Here is a 20,508-nt window from a genome sequence, read left to right on the forward strand (position 1 = left end):
ATTATGGTGATGGTAGAAGCAGAATCTAGGTCTGACATTTTGGAAATACCATCTAATTGCAAGTTAGAAACAGAGAATGACAGTTTTAAGTAGATTATAACTTCTTTCAAAATAACAAGCTGGTTTATTTAATGTAAAAGCTGGATTTTAAAAATAGCATTAAAGACTCCTGAATTGGTTTACCAAGCACAACTCTATCAGCTTCTTGAAGAAGGTCTGGGATGTGTGCCAAAATAGTTTCAAAACTGTACATGACAATATAAGTCTAGATTCTAACACCAAACAATTTCTTATAACCATTTAAAATCAAAATATTTCCAGTGAATACTTCTATTTTTTAAGAAAAATCATCTCCCCTCTGTTCATCTGGGCAACAGACAATTGAGGTCCAAAGACCAGTCACCTTAACCTCCATAGCCTAAATAACCTGACCTTTGACCCAGAAAAAAATCTAACTTCTTCTTTCAGTCTAGCATCCTCACCAATGAAGCTGAATCATTAAGGGCCACCAGGACTATTAGTTAATACTGCCAATTCTTGGATGAATGGTGTCATCAAGGGAAAAGCTAATCATTCTTTTACAAACACTCATTTGATGTTTTAATTGTTTGTACTTTCATGTGTTGAGAATTTTTAATTATATTTGGAAAGGAATATTTCTATTTCTATTAGCTATGTTTTTTAGCTGTGGACTAAAATATAATAACCATTCTAAAATTGCAGACCCTCACTGTGTTATTCCATGAAAGCTATTGTTATCCCTGTGTGGTATTCTTTAATTTTTTTTGTGACTTTCCCCCCATTAGGTAAGTACTTTTAAATATGTTTGTTTTTAAGAATCAAGCTCAGTGGTCATGTGCTTAGTTCATATTCACATGTAATTAGTAATTTGTTATATACTTCCTTTTCTAAATTAAAAACACTATTAAAATTCCAGACATACAAAACAATATGAAGATTAAGTTACTCTAAAGAAAACTGTAATAGCTTACAGATTGCTTGTATCATTACTAAAATTCTGGTATCTATTACAGAGTCTCCCTGGAATAAAGAATGCACTTTTGGCAATAATCTTTTAAAAACATGTCCATTATTGTTAAGATGCTAAACTAGTCTGCAATTATAGGAAGGTAACTTTTAGCAATAAGGGGGAAAGGGTGCTGGATATAAATGCAACTTAGCCATTATACTACAAAATACCTTTTCTTAAAATTCCACAATCACTCTTTTCATAAGCAGATAAGGCATTAATTGCCATTTATTTTTACATTATTATATTTTGAAATCTATTTACAACACCCACTGTGCTTTTTATCTCTTATTAGATTCCATGGGAATCATTTCAAAGTAATTCTGGGGAATGAATAAAGGTGATTTTCCTCCTCTAGATTATCTGCTGATCCCAGCTACCTGAACTCATCTGCGCGTTTAATGAATGTTGGGTATTCACCGGCCAGGTCAAAGGAATCAGGACAGTCTTGAGGAAAGAAAGAAAAGAATTCTATGTGACAAGGTACAGCACAATACACCTATTAGGCTAAATCCATAAAAGAAGGATCATCGTAAAGATCGTACCCAGAGAATGAAATAGCAAGAAAAAGCAAGGAAAAAGAAAGTGAGAGAACACAGAAGCAAGGATGGCCTAAGAGGAGTTTCCAGGGATAGTGTGGAACAAATAGGAGAGGAGAGACTATTGAACTAAGTGGTCTCATGACTCACTCAGCTCTGTTGCATGGTATTTTTCTAGCTCTCTTGTCTATACACAGCTGACTATTCCTTACCCCCTCCTCTATCAGACCCTATATTCCCAAATTTATCTCTGAGTAACATACTGTTTATTTCCTATGAAGCCACTCTTGGAACTTGTTAAAAAGCTCAGAGTGTTACTTGAAGTATAACAACTAGGAATTGGTATTTTAGGGAAATATTCCTGTTATTCCAGAATCCTACAGGTGGGAAATAAATGAATTCAAGAACACTTGGGACACAATAAGAATGCAGGAAGAGAGTTAGGCTTTGCGGAATAACACCACTAAAAAGGAGGAAAATGATACTAGGGACAAAAAGTCAACACTGGAAAGACCCTTCTGTTGACTCATTTACTTCTCCCTGACCTGGAAGAGACTGAGGTATAGACAGCTCTAAAACTTCGTATTTCTGACTTTATTTTTATAGCATCCAAATAGGGCATTTTCTTGTGAGTTTGGATCACTAGGAATTTGCTTCTTAGCTCTTTCCTTTGCTTTTGTGGTGGAAACCCAGGGCAACTCTACTCCTTTTCAGTATTCCCAGATGTGCAGTAATACTAACCACACTCTCAGGGTCGTTTAGAAGTTTAACTAACATATAACAGCAAAACACTCTTCAACCATTATATTAGGTAGTAGAGAGATGCTGACTAAATATTAGCCAACTGGTAAATTGCTATAATGATTACTTAGCTCAAAGCAATATTCCAGAATCTTGTGAAAAGGAAATATAATAAGAACTTCATTCTTTAAACATTCCCATAGCTAAAATATGAAGCAGACTCCAGGAGAATTTTCTGAGAGCATTTTCTTGAATAAAGTTAATTCTCATTTTAGAGGATTCTGTTTTCATTACTTCTGAGACACCACATCTCTCTCTTGTTTGCTCCCTAAAAGATGACCGAATATATTGGGGGGTAGTGCCTTCATTCATCCCATCTAATATTTTGGCAGCAAGGCAGAATATACGTCATCTGAGCATGAAGGTGTTCCAGTTGAACATCTGAGAAGCAACTTGGATTGAGGGAAAAAAACACAACTTAGAGTCTTCTCCTAGTTTGGCAATAACTAGTTGTGTGATCTCAAGTAAATCATGTAACTTTTATGTGCCCTCAATACGCTTTCTCTACAATGCAATGATCCTTTAGCTTTTAAGATCTTCTGGCATCAGATTATTACATAAGCTTATTCTTTTTTTTTCTTTATGGTGCTGTTTATTTTTATTTTTTTAAATTACATAAGCTTATTCTGTTAAGAGATAGGAAAAAGATCATGTGGTGGTCTACAATGGACTTGTAAAAAAATAGTAAAATACGACTCTGAGTATCTCTCAAATCAGTTGCAAGTTGACTCTCATTTTCTCTGGTGAAATTCTAGTGGTGAGAGAGTAATTTCATTTTGTCTATCATTTTTATTTATTTTCCCTTTACTGTCCTGAACTGTAGGAAACTACTTTAATTGGACAAGTGTTTTGTGGCAGTCATTTGTATGAATCAACCTTGCTTGGCCTCAGATTCTGCTCATATATTCTGTTCATGTTCTAACATCTTCAAAACTTAACTCCAAAAATCATTATAGTGAGAACCACATGCCTAAGTAAAGCACACAAAATTGAAAAGTTGACTTCCATTGTTGCTTTCATAAAGCTGTGAAGTCCATTGCACCAATGTTTTATTGAGAGTTAGGATGGTATGGTTGAATGGATATCCATTGGCTCTTTTGCTGGTAGTCTTGGCTGTCAGATAAAGGAATGAATGGGTCTTGAAACATCCTTCCAATTCCTAAAAGTCATTTCTCCTGTCATGATGGAAGGGCAATGGAGAAGAACATTTTGAGAAAAGGAGGAGAGCATGAGGGGAAGGAAGAACCTGGTTTACCACCTATCCTGCACTTCTTAAAGGAACTTCTAAAACCAGATCTGCTGATCCATGTTTACACTTATCTTCATGACATTAAATTCAAAATGAAAGAAAAATATCCTTGGGGAAGAGAATGAAATATTCTAAATATACAGGATATAAGTTAGGATTTAATCAACAGTTTAGAGCATCAGTGAATTTAAGAGAGATAAGTTAGGCTATTTTTTTTTTCCAGATGGGAATAATGATTTATGCCTCCATCCTATCTTAGAGAGGTTTTGGGAGGATTATGAGCTAATGTGTCTAAAGCTCTTTAAGCTCCTCATATGGAGGTACAACACAAACAGAAGGTGAAAATGAGAGCAAACTCAACACTGAGTTGAACTCCTGAGAGTAAAGCCCCTGGAAATGAGAAGCTGTTGCAGGTCAAGATGGTAAGTCTCTGAATTCCAATACCAAAGGAGCCTTGGTTTATTGTCATATGTATTTTTAATAATCTTTAAAATAAAACTTCATAGTATTAATAAGCATTTCTACATTTCCTATTAATCACAATGTCCCTTGTAATGATCATTTTTTATTTCTACTCACCAAATGAGATAGGCTTAAAATTGAGTTGTGAGAAATTGCAAAGACATTGGTATTAACTCATATGAAATCATTGGTTTGGTATTATCAGACTATGGCCTGGATTAGGATTCAGGAGATGTGGGCTGCAATCTGGCTCTGGTTGTGTGGTCATTTAATATATCAGAGACTTGTTTTTTTTTCCCCCTTTGGAATAAGAAGGTTGAGCTAGCTAAGTGATCTCAAGTCCCGTCTTGTGATAAAGTCTGCAATCGGCTAAGTACTTCTTGAGTATCTAGTGACTCTAAGGTACATTGTCTATGGTACTATGAAGGGTATGCAAAACAAATATTTTAAGATAGTCCTACTTTTAAAAAGTTTGTACTCAAAACAACAATGACATATCACTACATATCTATTAGAATGGTCAAAATTCAAAACACTGACAACACAAAATGCAGAAGAGGATGTGGAAAAAGGACTCTTATTCAATGCTGGTGGGAATGCAAAATGGTATGAGCACTTTGGAAGACAGTTTGGTAGTTTCTTACAAAACTAAACATACTCTTTTTTTATTATTATTATGTTATGTTAGTCACCATATAGTACATCATTAGTTTTTGATGTAGTGTTCAATGATTCATTATTTGCGTATAACACCCAGTGCTCCTTACAAGAGGTGCCCTCCTTAATACCCATCACTGGGCTACCCCATCCCCTCACCCCCCTCCTCTCTGAAAATTCAAATCAAAGCCACATTGAGATACCTCCTTACCCCAGTTAGAATGGAAAAATTAACAAGGCAGGAAACAACAAATGTTGGCAAGGATGCGGAGAAAGGGGAACCCTCTTACACTATTGGTGGGAATGCAAGCTGGTACAGCCACTTTGGAAAACAGTATGGAGGTTCCTCAAAAAGTTAAAAATAGAGCTATCCTATAACCCAGCAATTGCACTACTAAGTATTTACCCCAAAGATACAGATACAGTGAAAAACTAAACATACTCTTAACCATACAATCCAGCAATCATGCTCCTTGGTATTTACCCAAAGGAGCCGAAAACTCATGTCCACATAAGAACCTGCATATGGATATTTATAGTAGCTTTATTCATAACTGCCAAAACTTAGAAGCAACCAAAATGTCCTTCAGTAGGTGAGTGGATTAATAAACTATGTTATAATCAGACAATAGGATATTATCCAGTGCTAAAAAGAAATGAGCTATCAAGCCATGAAAAAGACATAGAAGAATTTTAAATGCATATTACTAAGTGGAAGAGGTCAATCTGAAAAGGCTACATACTGTATGATTCCAACTATACAACATTCTGGAAAAGGCAAAACTACGCAGAGTAAAAAGAGTAAAAAGACTGCCAGCGTTTGGGGCAGGGGGCTAGGGGCGAGGAATGAATTTGCAGAGCACAGATTTTTAGGGCAGTGAAAATACTTGGTATGATAAACCATAATGACAGATACATGTCATTATATAGCTGTTTAGACCCACAGAATGTAAGAATCAAGTGAACTGTAATACAAACTATGAACTTTGGGTGATCATGATACATCATTGCAGATTCATCAGTTGTGACAAACGTACCACTCTGGTGGGGAAAGTTGATAATGGGGGAAGCTGTGCATGTGTGGGGGCAGGGAGTATAATGGGACATCTCTATACCTTTCCCTCAATATTCCTATGAACTTCAAATTGCTCTAAAAGAAATAGAAAATAAAAAAAAGTTTACACTCTAGTTTGTTGCAAAGACACATAGATTCCTACCTATACACACTAGAATAACATTTAAATAAGCACCGGCCTTGAGGCACATGCACACACTATTCTGTTCACTCTTCCCCTCCTTCACTTCAGATCTCAATTTAGAGTCACTCATTCTAGGAATTTCCTTGCCCCTCCCCAGGACACTATGTTAATTACTACCACATTCTATTCTATTTGCCTGTTGACTTGTTACTATCCCCTTTAGCCTATGTGTTCCTTGGAAGAGGACAAAGGATGGTTCACCCCAGTACCCAGCACAACACTTGACACAGGTATTTGCATAAGAGAAAAGTACTGAATACATTTAAAATATCCTTATCCACACTCCCAAATAATCTTGAACTGGCTTCTCTTTTTAGTTACCAGAATCCCTCTATCCTTACACATGTTCTATTACTTCCGATGCTTTTTGTTGACAATTCTTTTCCTTATTTAAAGGGGACCTGAAGACAGAAGCAACAGCATTCCAGGAAGAGAGGGGCTCTTAGTGGGAGAGAGTCTTGAGAAGGCCTTCTACTTTTGCATCCCTACCAGCATAGCAGTTCCCAAATCCTGTCATCTCTAAGCCTCCTATCTTTCACTATAATTGCACTATTTCAAGTCCCCAGGACTTATCACCTAAGTTACAGAAGAGCTACCTTCCAATGGGGCTTTTTCTCTCAAAGCTGATGAACACACAACTCTGCAAGACTACTCTCCTACTCTGGGACACTGAAGATGCCCACTTAGCTTGCTTTCAACCTCACCTAATATTAGATATGTAGATACCCCATGCTTCAGTATCAATAGACAATTTGCTATCCCTTGTATATGGTCTATATTTTTCTCATTCTGGAATTTAAATAAAACTAAGGGGGATCGAAATTTTGTTTCCTTTTTATCTGGGCCTGAAATATTTGTATAGGAAGCTACTTACAGAATCTCTCAGAGGACCTATCTTAACACTCAGTCCCAGAAAACGAAACTCCCTCCTTAAGAATAAAGAGACATAGAAAAACCAACACATACACTAACAGACACTGTAGTTCAAAGGAGAGTCCAATCTGAACACTCAAAGCAAAAGACTAATAGACTCCTTTTGAAACAGAATTAATACAAGAGAAGAGAAAACCTTAGAAAATTTTAATCCATTTCTCAAAAATATGCACAAAGATATTGCATCCATGGCACCAAGGTAGGCACTTCTGAAAATGAAACAAATTAAGATCGGCAAAGATTGTACAAAGATGAAAAGAACTTTTGGTGAATTAAAGATTGCAATGAAGACAAACTACAAAATTAGATACTGCAAAACAGCCTTGAAAATTCCACCAAAAGTCCCTGTTAAAGAAGTGGAAATAAAAATACATTTCTTTAAGTGAAAGAAAGATCCAGGGGACTCAAAATGCACAGAATAGGATTTCCAAAAGGAGGGAACTAAATGTATGGAGAACTTGTGATAAACAATAGGTAAAATTCTCTGATCTAAAGTAGAATTTCAATTTTCAAAAGCAATTAGGACTCACCAAGTCCCCAGCAAAAGAAATAAAAAAAGACCAACACCCAGTCATATACAAGTGGAAAAACAAGGTTACTATGTAGCAACAAAAATCAGACTTCTCCTTTATAACTATAAATGCCAAAAGAATCATTAGCAGTTTTGATGGTCAAAGGTTATATTCCCTGTGGCAAAATTTTATATTTGGCCAAGCTGTTGTTTATATATAAGTTTAAGCAAAATACATTTTCAGACATGCCCTTGCATGTTTGGAGAATATACTAAGAATGTACTTTTCTTATAAAAATTATTAGAAGACAATATAACAGTACTAAAAGTAATTTTTTTTAAGAAAATAGAAAACCATGGTATTAAAAAAACTGATGTTGAGCAATGAAATGAGTATTATGAAGAATTAATTCTGAATTATTTTTCATATTCTTATGAAATATAATGCAAACATCAAAAGAAATTATTGCAAGTATGAGAAAGAATGTAATTATATTAGTAAAGTAATAATAATAGCTAATAACTAAATCCAAGATTATATCAACAAAAATGGATAAATAGGGTAAAGTTGCAGAGAAGTCTATTTCTCATTTTAAAAGTGGCATCAGTAAGAAGTCAATCCATTGTTATTGGATATAAAGGATATGTTTTAAAAATTCCAATTTACTAGGGTAAAAAGGAACAAAACAACATGTCTTACAGCAAAATATTTAAACAAGACCACAGTGTAGGCTTCACGCGTCGCTAACACTCAGCCCAGTGCCTGCCACATGGTAGGTGTCCAAGAAATATTTATTGAATGAATAAATGAATGAACATGATGAAACAAAAGATCGGCGATCCTAATCAAGAAACTAAATGTGATGGGCTTAGTGTTTTTATTAAAAGATATAGATCTTCAGATTTGATTAGAATACAATTTATAAAAAATTCACCTAAAACAATATGGTAAAAAATTGACAACAAAACGACAGGCAAGGATATATTATGCCTTTAGATACATCATGAAGGACTTCAAGGCACCTAATAGATGAGAAAGGAATAAAGCGAGGGCAGGGTCTCTGATTGTAGGGTCTCTGGTTCATTGTCTTAGATTCAAATCCTCCATCTCTTCACCCTGGTCATTAATTATATATGTGTGTGTGTGTGTGTGTGTGTGTGTGTGTGTGTGTGTGTGTGTGTGTGTGTGTGTGTATATATTTTAAGATTTTATTTATTCATTTGAGGGAGAGAGAGAGCACTAGCAGGGGAGAGAGACAGAGGGAGAGGGAGAAGCGGAACCCCCACTGAGCAGGGAGCCTGATGCGGGGCTCGATCCCAGATCCGAGGACCTGGAGTTCATGACCTGAACTGAAGGCAAATGCTTAACCATCTGAGCCACCCAGGCGCCCCACTGGTCATTAATTTTAACCAAGAGTTTTCTGTATTCTGCTTCTCACAGACCTTGTCATCACTGTACCAACAATTTATTGGTATAGTTCTTTCTACTTTTATTTATTTTTTTAAAAGATTTATTTATTTATTTATTTGACAGAGAGAAACACAGTGAGAGAGGGAACACAAGCAGAGGCAGTGGGAGGGGGAGAAGCAGGCTTCCCGCGGAGCAGGGAGCCCAATGCGGGGCTCAATCCCAGGACCCTGGGATCATCACCTGAGCCGAAGGCAGACGCCTAACGACTGAGCCACCCAGGCGCCCCAGTTCGTTCTACTTTTAAATCAACCAAGTCCCGATGATGTATAAAACAACAAAATCATATCTATTCATGTTACCTGTGCCACCATTCCGATTGAAATTCATAATTAGGAAGACCTTTTCTTTCCCGTTTAGACCAGCATCTCTATTCAAATTATAAAGATATAATGTTAGAAAGGAAATGGGTACAAAGACAAAGTTGGCTACTGTAGCGCCAAAGGCAATAAACTCTGGTTTAAAAGACGCCTTTGTCCTTCTGAAGCATCATTCTCAATGAAGTAAAACACGACTCCTGGTACACAAAATGGGCTATGTTTTGGAAGTTTTGTGCCAGACCGAAAGTGTTGTGTAGAGGAATTAAATGTCATCTATAATTGAATAAATTTATCAAAGGAAAAAGATGCCTACTACAGAGTCACAGAATGCTAGAGGTGAAGGGAATCCTTTCAAACCAAAAACCAAGTTTACAAGAAAAGAATATCAGGCAAAAAGAAATTATTTACCAAGATCACATAGCTGGAAATCCTGGATCGTAATGGTGCCAACCAACATGACCTAGTGAGGGTACTCAATAAATACCATTCATTGGTAAACTGTAAAAGAATAATGTACTAAAGTTAGAGAAGAGGACTGACATGGGTCTGTCTCATGACCCTGAGATCATGATCTGGTCCATAAATCAAGAGTCGGACACCACCCAGGCGCCCCTGTTATCCCCATTTTTAAGATGAGAAACCTAGGGCTTTAAGGAAGATCATGGATTAGAAATAGGTAGAGCTGCTATAAATCCACGCATCTTGAACCCATTGGTGTAAGCCTCTTCACTATTATGGGTCAGATGCACTGCTCCCATCCTACACTTCGATAAGTGGAGAGCATGGAGACAAGTTTGCAATTCTGTTCTCCCAGTAGCTTCCTAACCTGAGTTTATTAACAATAAAAATAACATTAAGTAATGTTAAGAAATCAATGAAGAATTAGGAATAGAAACATTAATCACACTGGTTTCAGAGCCTAAATGCAGTTCTGTTGATTTCCTAAGTAGCCATAAAGATGGGTAAGACTTCTCTCATCTTTCTAGATTAGCATTGCAGCCTTTAATGTCCATGAATCTGGTTTACCTGATAGCAGTAATACAAATGACACATATGAACTGAGTACACAGCTGTATCTTTGTATCCTCAACTCATTCCCCTTCATAGAAATCATGCAGCATCTTCTTCTAGTAAAAGGTATGCTCAGAAAGAATTAGGCCACTGTTGTTCCTTTTTATTTACTTTAAAAGGCTGCACTGGGACTGCCTGTAAAAATTTCCTGTGGGTCTTCCCACCACCCCCAGATGGTAGTGTATATAACATTTATTTAAATCTATATTTGAATTTAAACCTTAACCCAGCCAAATTTTTTTAAAGGCAGTTCTGGATTGTATCCAGTTACTTAAAATTACTAAAGTGTTAGATGATGGATTTTTTATACACGGTGGGAAAAAAATATCTGATTAAAGCTGAATTCAGTACTTTCTTTTGATGAACTTACTTGGTTAATATAATAGCTTTTTTCAAAAAAATTTATCTAAGACATATAGAAAAGATTAAGTCCTGTCTGATGTTTGTTGATTTTGAAAGCATTCACATGCTTTTGTCACAGCCAGATTGAATCACTATAATTCTTTGCAGCTTTGCCAACAACATCATTACAAAGTTTGTAATGGCTCCAGGACAGAGCAACAGGGATGATCCCAGACCTGTAGGAACCATGGCTTCCTTTCACTTATTTCAAAACTTCTAAAATATTCTCTTCTGTCTTAAAAATATGGGTAGTAGGGGACATAGGAAGTGTGATTATATATGGTGGCATTTGAGATTGGTTATAGTGGACACGGGAGATTCCCTCTAAATGTCTTGGCTAGACTGGTCCAATTTTTTACTTCTGGAAATTACACAGTGCGATTTGGGAAAATATTTCTTCCAGCATGTGAACTGTGTTTAGCTCCTTTATTTATCTTCTTTTTTTTTTTTAAAGTAAATTAGTGATATTCCTTTTCAGAGTAATTACTTAGTAATGCTGCACATTTAATAGTTAATTTGACATCCTTTTAAAGACTCTACCCCCAAAATTTTGATTTCTAAGATTTAAAACATTGACTTACTGACTTCCTTCAGCTGGCTGTCAAGTATTCAGAAATGGGAGGAGGAACAAAGTAGGCTACCAGTTAATGTGTTTTTTCTCTTTTCAGAAATAGATCTTTGACCTAGGGACTGTTGAGTCTACAAAGTAGAGGCCAATTCTGGAATAGACATACTAGGCCTGACTATTGGCTCTGTCATTAACTCCCTGAATGACCTCAAGCAAATTACTTCAATTTTCCCTGCCTCCATTTTCTCTTCTAGAGATACGGCATAATAAAATACCTGCCTCAGGATGGTGGTAAGGACTAAATAAACAAATGCAGGTAAAACATTTAGAAACTGTGACTGACATCCTATGAACAATGGGTAAGTGTTAGTTGTCATTGTTCAAATTGTTAAAGATCGTTTCGCTCCTCCTACTGTAGTTCCAGCATGGCCTCCTTTCACAAAAGGAGATGCAGATGGTAGCCATTCCCATGTTTATGATAATTTTTGTAATCTAGAGCAGGGTCAGGAACCAAAGGCCTGAGAGCCAAATCTGGCCCACTGCCTGCTTTTGTAAATAGTTTTGTAAATTAGTTTTATTGAACAGACTATATTAATTCATTGACATATTACTGGTGGCCGCTTTTTCCACAACAGCAGCAGAGTTGAGTAACTGTGGCAGACTGTATTATCTGGCCTTTTACAGAAAATGTTCGCCAACCCTTGATTTAGAGGACAACAAGGTTTCAATGTTTATTTTGAAGGATCGGTGAATGACCGGTTGGGAGAATACTGGAATTTGAACCCGCAGACCATGGCTTTTGCTCTGTCTCTGCTGCTAGTTGCTGCATGGATTCAAAGAAGTCATGTTGACTTTTCCACCTCTCATGTTCATCATTCATAAAAATAAATAAAAACACCCGTAAGAAAGTGATCATAATTTTCACCTTATAAGGTTTAAGTAGACTAGCTTGGACAAAAATGCTTGGTCCAATTTAAATTGCTAAGCAAATGCAGGGTATTAATCATTGCCGAGCTCACCAAATCTATTCTTCTCATTCACCTTCTTGAAGACAAAGCCTCTTGGCAGCTCTAAACTTGTCCTTCCCGGGCTGGTTCTGGGCCTAGTCCAGTGTCGCAGACTCTTTGAGCTAGTATTGAATAATTTCTCCCCAATTTGAGTCTTTAGAATAATGAATTTGGTTATGGAATACAAGGAACATATGATTAAGCAATTATTTTTTCTTTGAAGGGCCATCATTAAAGAGTAGTGCTTTCCAGCCAATGGCCTTGAAGCTGCACACACATAGCTCTAGCGGGCCCTTTTCCAGCTGACCTCATTAAATCTCTGACATGCTCTCCACATTTGATTGCAATGGTGTGTTCACTCCTTGACGATTTTGCATTTCTGTGCCAGGGGTCTTAGGTTCACACCTTTGCGTGTCTCCCCATGCTGGGCTTTTACTCTTTCTTTCTTAGGTAGAATTTTGCCTTGTGTCTAATCCCACGTTTATCACACTTACTCTCCTTCAAGAAAAAGAATACATTCCACAATTGCTTTTCCTCTTCTTCTGAATACTTGAGATCCTGATCCTTTCTTTCATCCCAGACTAAACTCTAAGAAGGAAACAGTTGTGCCTACAAAGTGATGGGTTTTCCTTTTTAGAGGCAGCACCCTCCCACCCCTTTCTCCTGGGTAGTGCACGGTGGCTTATCTATCACTACTCTGGGGGCATATAAAGGAATTCATTCTGTTAAAAGCCTGAGATTTTAGAGAATGGAGAATCATAAAGCTAAGTCCTGTGGGTAGAGCTTGTCTGCAGTATGACCAATGACAGCAGAAGACCTTTGGAAACACACAAGAAGAGGAGCAATGTGGCAAAGAGTTCCACACGTACAGGTTCTCTAATAACTCTTACCTGAGAGGTTTTATCACTTAGAAAGGCAGAGGGGATCTGGTCTTTGGATTTGTGGTAAGCAAAAAGTTTTTATTCTGCATATGCTTATTATCAATTATGATTTTGGCAGGTTATAAACATTATGTTACATTATTATTATATTACAAACATTTGGTTTAATTCATCCAATGAATGTGGTAATATACAGAACACTTGATTAATCATAAACTAAGTGCTGAAGAGTAAACAGTTCAGAAACATTTAAAATTCTGGCGAGGAAAGACATTTATTCCAACAGACAAGCATACAGCTTTCTTACAAAACAAAAAAGAAGTGCCATCATGCTAGACCCCCTTAGCTTATCTAATCAAACTCCTCAAGGTCAAAACTTTAGAAGGGACTGAAGTTTCAAGTGGTAGAGAAAAATTACCAGGGCTCCATAAGCTCAAAAAAAGTTGGAACGTTTCAATTTAAAAACTGACACATGGCAAAGAAGTTTACACTGATACAGTATAAAAACATAAAATAAAAACACAAATATTTTCACCTCCCAAGATCTTCAGTAGCCGAAACTATTTGTATTCTGGCCAAATTGCTTAAGACTGTGACTGATAAACCAACCACAAAGAAATAGTGACATTTAATTGTCCCGTTTTTCCCTTTGAGTCATCTAGCACTGAAGGGCATTCAGTAAATATCAATAAATATCAATTTTGCATAGTAGTTCAGAGGCTTTAGAGTCAGACAGCCCTGGATTTAAAACCTAAATCTACCACTCATTATATGTGGCCTTAGACACACAAAACTTAACCTCCATGTACCTGTTCCCATAGACACATCCTGCAAAATCAAGATCCTAATACCAACTTCATAGGTTGCTATTAGAATTAAATGAGATACATGTATATACTCACAATGGAATATCATACAATTGCAAAGTAAGTGAATTACAGCCATCCTCAATGACATGAATGAATCTTGGCATTATAATATTAAATGAAAAAGGAAGTCTTAAAAGATAACATGCAGCATGATTACCTTTTAAAAAAGTTAAAAACAACTAAAATAAAAAATATTCTTTCCTGGGGCACCTGGGTGGCTCAGTCGGTTAAGTGTCTGCCTTCAGCTCGGGTCACGATCCCAGGGTCCTGGGATCAAGCCCTGGGTCAGGCTCCCTGCTCAGTGGGGAGTCTGCTTCTCCCTCTCCCTCTGCTTGTGTGCACTCTCTCTCTCAAATAAAAAATATTCTTTCCTATCAAAGGAAAGAAAGGGCACAAAGAATATTGGGTTCACGATTATCTTAGGAGAGGAGGGGATGGAAGAGGGCTGGGAAACCATATGAGGAGGTGAACATTATCATCAAGGTCCTACCTTTTTGGGGGAGGGGTAGAAAATTCTCTGTATTTATTATATTATTTTAAAAACAATTAACTACACAAGAGTAGGGTATAAAAGCAGTTAATTAATGAATAGTGACCCCAAAAACATAAAAATGCCCTAAGAAAAACAGTCTTCGAAAAAAAGAAATAAAATAGCAAAAAGCATGTGACAGTCCCTGGTAGTTTTGAAATGAAAATTCTAGGATTATTTTCAGGCACTAAAATGCACATGAATTAGGTGTAGTGGATATTTCCACAGTGGCTAGAAAGTATTAGCAAATGACTAGGACACCTAGGAATTATCTCATGATCTGAAAGTCTAGAGACTTCTCTCTGTCTCTCCCTGTTTCTCTGTTTCAGAGACTCTTGTATTTGTTTCTAGGATAGCTGAAAATCATGTTGATGACCCTATACAAAGCTTAAGCATAAAACTAATGTCTTTTGGAAGCGTCAGCAAAATTAATGCAGAACTGCTTGTTCTTCCATTTATAATAATAACAAAAGTGGGAGGGAGGTTGCTTTTAAATATGAGATATGGGGGTAGGCAGGTATATAAATAATTGTAATAACAAACTTCCTGTTATTGTTTCCAATTATTATGTAACATTTTGGAGTTTATAGTATTAAGAGATTTCTATCCCTTAAATGCACCATTACAAAAAGTAGAAATAATAATTTATGTATGTAAACTCATAACTGTGTGAGATAAATACTATCACTATCCCATTTTATAGATGAAGAAATTGAGGCACCAAGGGATAATACAAGAAACATGACCAAGGTCACACAGCTATCTGGGGCCATTAACTGGTTCACTAAAGCTGTGATATAGATACTATAAAGAAAAAATATATTTCACATCATCCAGCCTACTGATGACCAGGATGCTTTATAAGGTGCATGTTTTGTTCAAATAACACAGCGTTCAAATATCTGAAGATGCCATCTCCCTGCAATGGGGGTGAGGGCAAGACAAGTAGAGATGAAATAAGAAATCTTCTGGATATCAGATATTAGGCAGGAAAACCCATTTGCCTTGGGAAGAGGCTTTCATTTAATTTCCAGTTTGGTCCTGTCAATTCAATGGCAGAAGAGGAGGTTTCCAAAACAATCTGTAGGTGTGTGATGCAGGCAGTTCATTGGGAAGTATTGTGGTCTTACCTTTGAGGGCTCCTCCTAGGCTGTGCAGGTGAGCAAGGTAATCCTGCTTGTCTGGCAGATGGAAGGTGAACCACATGGGACTAAATTCTCTGATCGACTGCTGGAAGATTGCAGGGCTGCGAGGGGATGGCGGGGCACGGGGTGGGGTGTGGGGGGGTTGAATAAAACCTGGTCCTGTAAGGTTTTGCAAAGAAACAGTTGCTTGGGCCTAAGAAGTTCTTTCCTTCTTGGTTTTCCCCTTTCTCCTCTTTGAGACCATTCATGCCAGAAGGTTTCTTGCCACCAAGTTCATATCCTATAACCCCAAAGCCTCAGACCGACCTCAGAGTCCAAATAATCACAGCATTTACAGGAGGATTCAAGTAGTACAGATGAGCATAGGCAATAAAAGAAAATATTTGGATTCTAAACTGTTTTTGAGTAGATACTGCATAAATCACAGAAACCAATGGGGTAAATGCTTCTTTTTCATGGACACACAGTGAACACGCACACAGCTGTGTGGCTAAGGCTGGCATTTTTCTACGATGGAATATGCCTATAATGGAGGAACCTCTTTCTTCCCTCCATAAATAGTTGATTCTCTCGTATGTAAAAATTATGTTTCCTTTTGTTAGCATTAATGGTCTTCAATTAAATCACATGCTTTTATCATATCAATTTATGGAAGTATTTTTAGCCACATTATTTATGGAACATTTAGGTCTGCCTTTCAAAGTCCTCAGTAATCTGTAGTGTTTGCTGGTCTGCTTTTAATTTATCAAAGCCCTCCCTCCACAGGCACTGCACAAAACACACAAGCAGCAGTGATTTCCCCTATACAATGTGTATTTGAGAGGCTTAATGTTCATCTTTATACACACACAGACGTTAGCATACAAGAAATGTAGAGGGTGTCTATAAATCCAAGGAAACATTTAAGTGCACAGTGATACATAGATACATGGGTATCATACTTCATGTACTTGATAAATATTTCATCCCTACCATAAAGAAAGCTTTTTATCAACTTTGATTGTTTTTTTATTACCTTAAAGTATTGCAGTTGTTTCTCAGCATTCATTGTTCCTTCCTTTTCTTGTCTCAGGCAGGAATTGAAGATGAAAAGCTCTGTATCTCTTAGCCACCCTTTCAGTTCTTTGATCCTGACCTCCAGCTGCCTTACCAGGTTTCCGCTTTCGGGAGAGAGCAGGTCACGTGGACCAGACCCACTGTGTCCTGCCATTGTGTCCTGGATCTTCTGTCCTAGGGTTTTCTAACGCATCCGATGAAAAACAAAAACAAAAACAAAAACAAACAAACAAAAAACCACCAACAACAAAAAAACAAAAACATAGATTAGCTTCAGTACCAAAAACATTCCACAGTTTGGTTAGTAACAGGAGCCTCCTGGAAGGTGTCCAGCTGCACCTGCCCCCTCACCGTGGACATTCAGTTCAGATTAGCTCATTGTTCCATTTAGGATTTTTGAATTCTTGAGCAGCGTGTATTGTTCTGACTACCGCTAGAGGCTTAAGAAGACCTCATTCACTTATAATTTCCTTTAACAGGAAGGAAAGGTTCACCATGGTCACTGATGAAAATTCACTTGAATTCTCATGACAGGAGTTTACAAGAAAATATTCTCTGCATAACGTTTCCAGGAGATAGAAGTCTGAGTTTAATCAATATACTAAAGAGGCCAAGAGTAGATTGTACATGGAGAATTAAATTCCTTTTTTTTTTTTTTTTTTGGTTTCATAAAGTACAATTTCCCCAACCATATGACTGAGGGCTGTTCAGAAGGGGTAGCCTCCTTGGTGCTGTTGTTGCATTTTACCTGACTTAGAAATTGTTCAACCCCACAATTCTTCCCACTTTGCATTTCTGGATGCTAGACTTTCTAATATATGTGTCAAAGTCAGTCCCAATCCACTATGGGAGAAGCCTTCTTAGATTAACCACTATGGCATGAATGTGCAGCTGAGAGGGTTTTTTTTTGGTGGAAAACACTCTGGAGAATCAGTAGGAGTTAATCTATAATGATGAATTAAACCTACAGAAATAAGCTTTAAAACACAAATAAAATTAAGTCAACAAACATTCATTTGCTGAGTAGTGTTCTATAAATAGTATCTTTAGGAGATCCTAACAGAAAAATAGCCTTTCTTGGCAACACCCTTGTATTTTCATGGTGCAAATATTGATAATTTGAAGACCCTCCGTGGAATCCAGATTTAGCTATTGTTTTTATGCTGTAACAAAAGTAGCAGCAGGAGGTGAAATCAATGCCCTTGGAGGGTAGGGTCACAAAAAAGAATTTATTGCCACTTTTTTGTTCTGGAACAGTTTGCAATCATAAATTCTTCATAAACAGAATACTTCAGAGAATGGTCCGTCTTCATAAATATACGACAGAGGACATCAATTTCATTTAATTCACAATTTGTGTCAGCACAGCAGATGCCAATGCCTGCCTTGATAGGGTTGTTTAATATGCAATTGAGACAGAGTAATATGCAGCACAGGGGACAAAATTTCACAGATTAAACTGTACGCACCACTGACATTTCATTCTAATGTATTTCCATTCCACACTGTTCACCTTAGATGAAAGTAATATTAAAAACCATATCCCTCTATTTTACTATTGTTAGAAGTTAAAATCCTTGTCTTTAAATTTTTTTCATGCCAATTAAAATGTAATCATGCCAATTAAAGCAGGATGCCTGATGGTGGTAGTGTGGCATAGGTTCTGTTAAAATCTTCCCTCTACCCTTCTCTCCCCCTAAATCATTACAGAACTCTGCATATTGTCCTCAAATGGTATTTTTTGTCAAAATGGCAACCCTTTTTCAGGTGTCTGACTCACGATGGATAGCTAAATATTCTGTCTCTTTTTTTTTTTGGATATTATGTTGATTTAAAATTTTTGTTGAGGAAGCAACATACACAACATCAAGCAATTTTCAGAAAAGATGACTGTCAGTTACTTATCAAATTAGAAATAGATATGTTAAAATACAACATAAACTACTGCTCTTTCTGTCAAGCACATAAAGTTGCTGATCTCATCTGTTTGGTGAAACAACCCTTTAAAAATGTCTACACTAACCACATTTCTCCTGCAGGAGATCAGTGAATTCTGTGGAATTTACTAGGTTCCAATTGAAATCACCATATTATAAAGCAGAAGCCATTAATTACTATTAAAAAGCAATGTACCAGTAGGCCAGAGGAAAAACTTTCAGTGTTCTAAGTTACTTTGCACAAGGGTAGAGTGTAGTGAATTTAGATGAGAAAGCAAGGATTTAAACTTGCAGTTTTTTAATCACCTAGATTAAGTATGGCATAAACTGAACACTGGCATTCCTCCAAGTCATCAAGGTACACGGAGAGCTTTTTATTCAAAATATTTTTGGAGTATTATTTCTTTAAAATTAAAAAAAAGGCAGGAAATGGAAGGCATGCAAAATTATACTCCATAACTGACACCACCCATACTTCGCTGTTATAATTAATCATTTAAGTAATTGACAAATTTAGCTTACCCTTGATTTGAAGTGAAGGCAATTTAGGAGAGAAGTTGATGAAAAAATACAGTTTAACCTCTCTCTCTCTCAGCTCTCTTCCAACAAAAGGACAGTCTGTCTCCTGCACAGTGCCATCCTGGTCTCTGGTTAACAGAATTTCTATATTGCCTTTTTGCCAGGTTCTTGCATCTCAGTCTTTGGCTGAGACCCAGCCCATCATTGCGTGAAATGAATTACATGAAACTTTTTTTTTGCAGGAGGGGGGGGCTTTTGTTAAAAGTGAGCTGGAAGTTGAGGCACAAAACAGAGGCCGATTTCATTCTGCAATTCAGATTTGGGTCAGATTTGCATTTTTGTTTTGGTGGCTTTAGTGTGACTTGAAAGCTGTAGCAACAACTCCACTTTTCATCTGAAGGGTACAGTAAATAGTTAAACAGTGGACGGCTCTAACATGTACCTTCAGAATAAATTCTATTAACACTCATTCAAGCATGACAAGTCAGTGTATATCAGATATACTGTATTATAGTTGACTTGGTGCATACCCATAATACATGGCATATTTTACTTACTTTTTTATGTATTAAAGAACCAAAATTATTAAAATCTGAGAGGAGACAAGCTCAGAGTAAAAAAAAAAAAATCAGCATAAGAGGAAAAGCAGTGTTTTTCCCTCATAATAGCATAAATAGCTTGTTTGAAATGTAGGTAGTGAATTGAAAGAGAGAGATATTTGTGCTTCAAATTAGAAATCAGACAGATAGAGTACTTCACTACACAAAAAATGTACACATAACCTACAAACAGTAATAAAAATGCAAATACCCCAAGCAGTTCCCATTTTTCATTAATTGAATCCACTTTTTCAAGGAGATCGTTTGGTAGTAAAACGCCACCTTTCTTCAGAGCTTCAACCTTACTAAGCAGCTCCGTCTTTTTCAGGTCCCTGATGGACATTTCCACACTGTATCGCTAAAACAAGAAGAGAGAGGAGAGGTATCATTAGGGAGACAGGTGTTCATAGAAAATCTTTGAGCACAGAGTTAGTGATGCTCATGGGTGTTAAAAGTTTTTGTTTCCAATAAAATGTCTGGGAAGGCTAAGCCTAAGGACCTTCAGAAGTTGAGGGATATTGCTGAAATCAGTCCAAATATATATTACTCACACATACATAAACATCCAAGGTATTCCATTTAGTTGACTAAGATTTATGTCATTTTATTTTATTTTTCGTTAAGATCTGAAGATTTATTTATTTTATTTTTACAGAGACAGAGAGAGAGAGAGAGAGAGCAGGAGGGAGAGAAAGC

The 20,508-nt window shown here is 36.8% G+C and overlaps 1 protein-coding gene across 5 annotated transcripts in view; it reads right to left on the reverse strand.

The window, feature by feature from the left end:
* Positions 1 to 20,508, reverse strand: part of AKAP6 (A-kinase anchoring protein 6) — a 503,914-nt gene that overhangs the window by 71,817 nt on the left and 411,589 nt on the right. For all 5 annotated transcript variants that reach the window (XM_027570975.2, XM_027570977.2, XM_027570978.2 and 2 more), the window contains 2 exons: positions 20,024 to 20,170; positions 16,717 to 16,941 (listed from right to left, as the gene is read on the reverse strand). In XM_027570975.2, coding sequence (XP_027426776.1) covers positions 16,717 to 16,941; positions 20,024 to 20,170 — 372 coding nt within the window. The remainder of the gene's footprint in view (positions 1 to 16,716; positions 16,942 to 20,023; positions 20,171 to 20,508) is intronic.

Source organism: Zalophus californianus, chromosome 6 (assembly GCF_009762305.2).
Source record: "Zalophus californianus isolate mZalCal1 chromosome 6, mZalCal1.pri.v2, whole genome shotgun sequence".
Lineage (NCBI taxonomy): Eukaryota > Metazoa > Chordata > Mammalia > Carnivora > Otariidae > Zalophus > Zalophus californianus.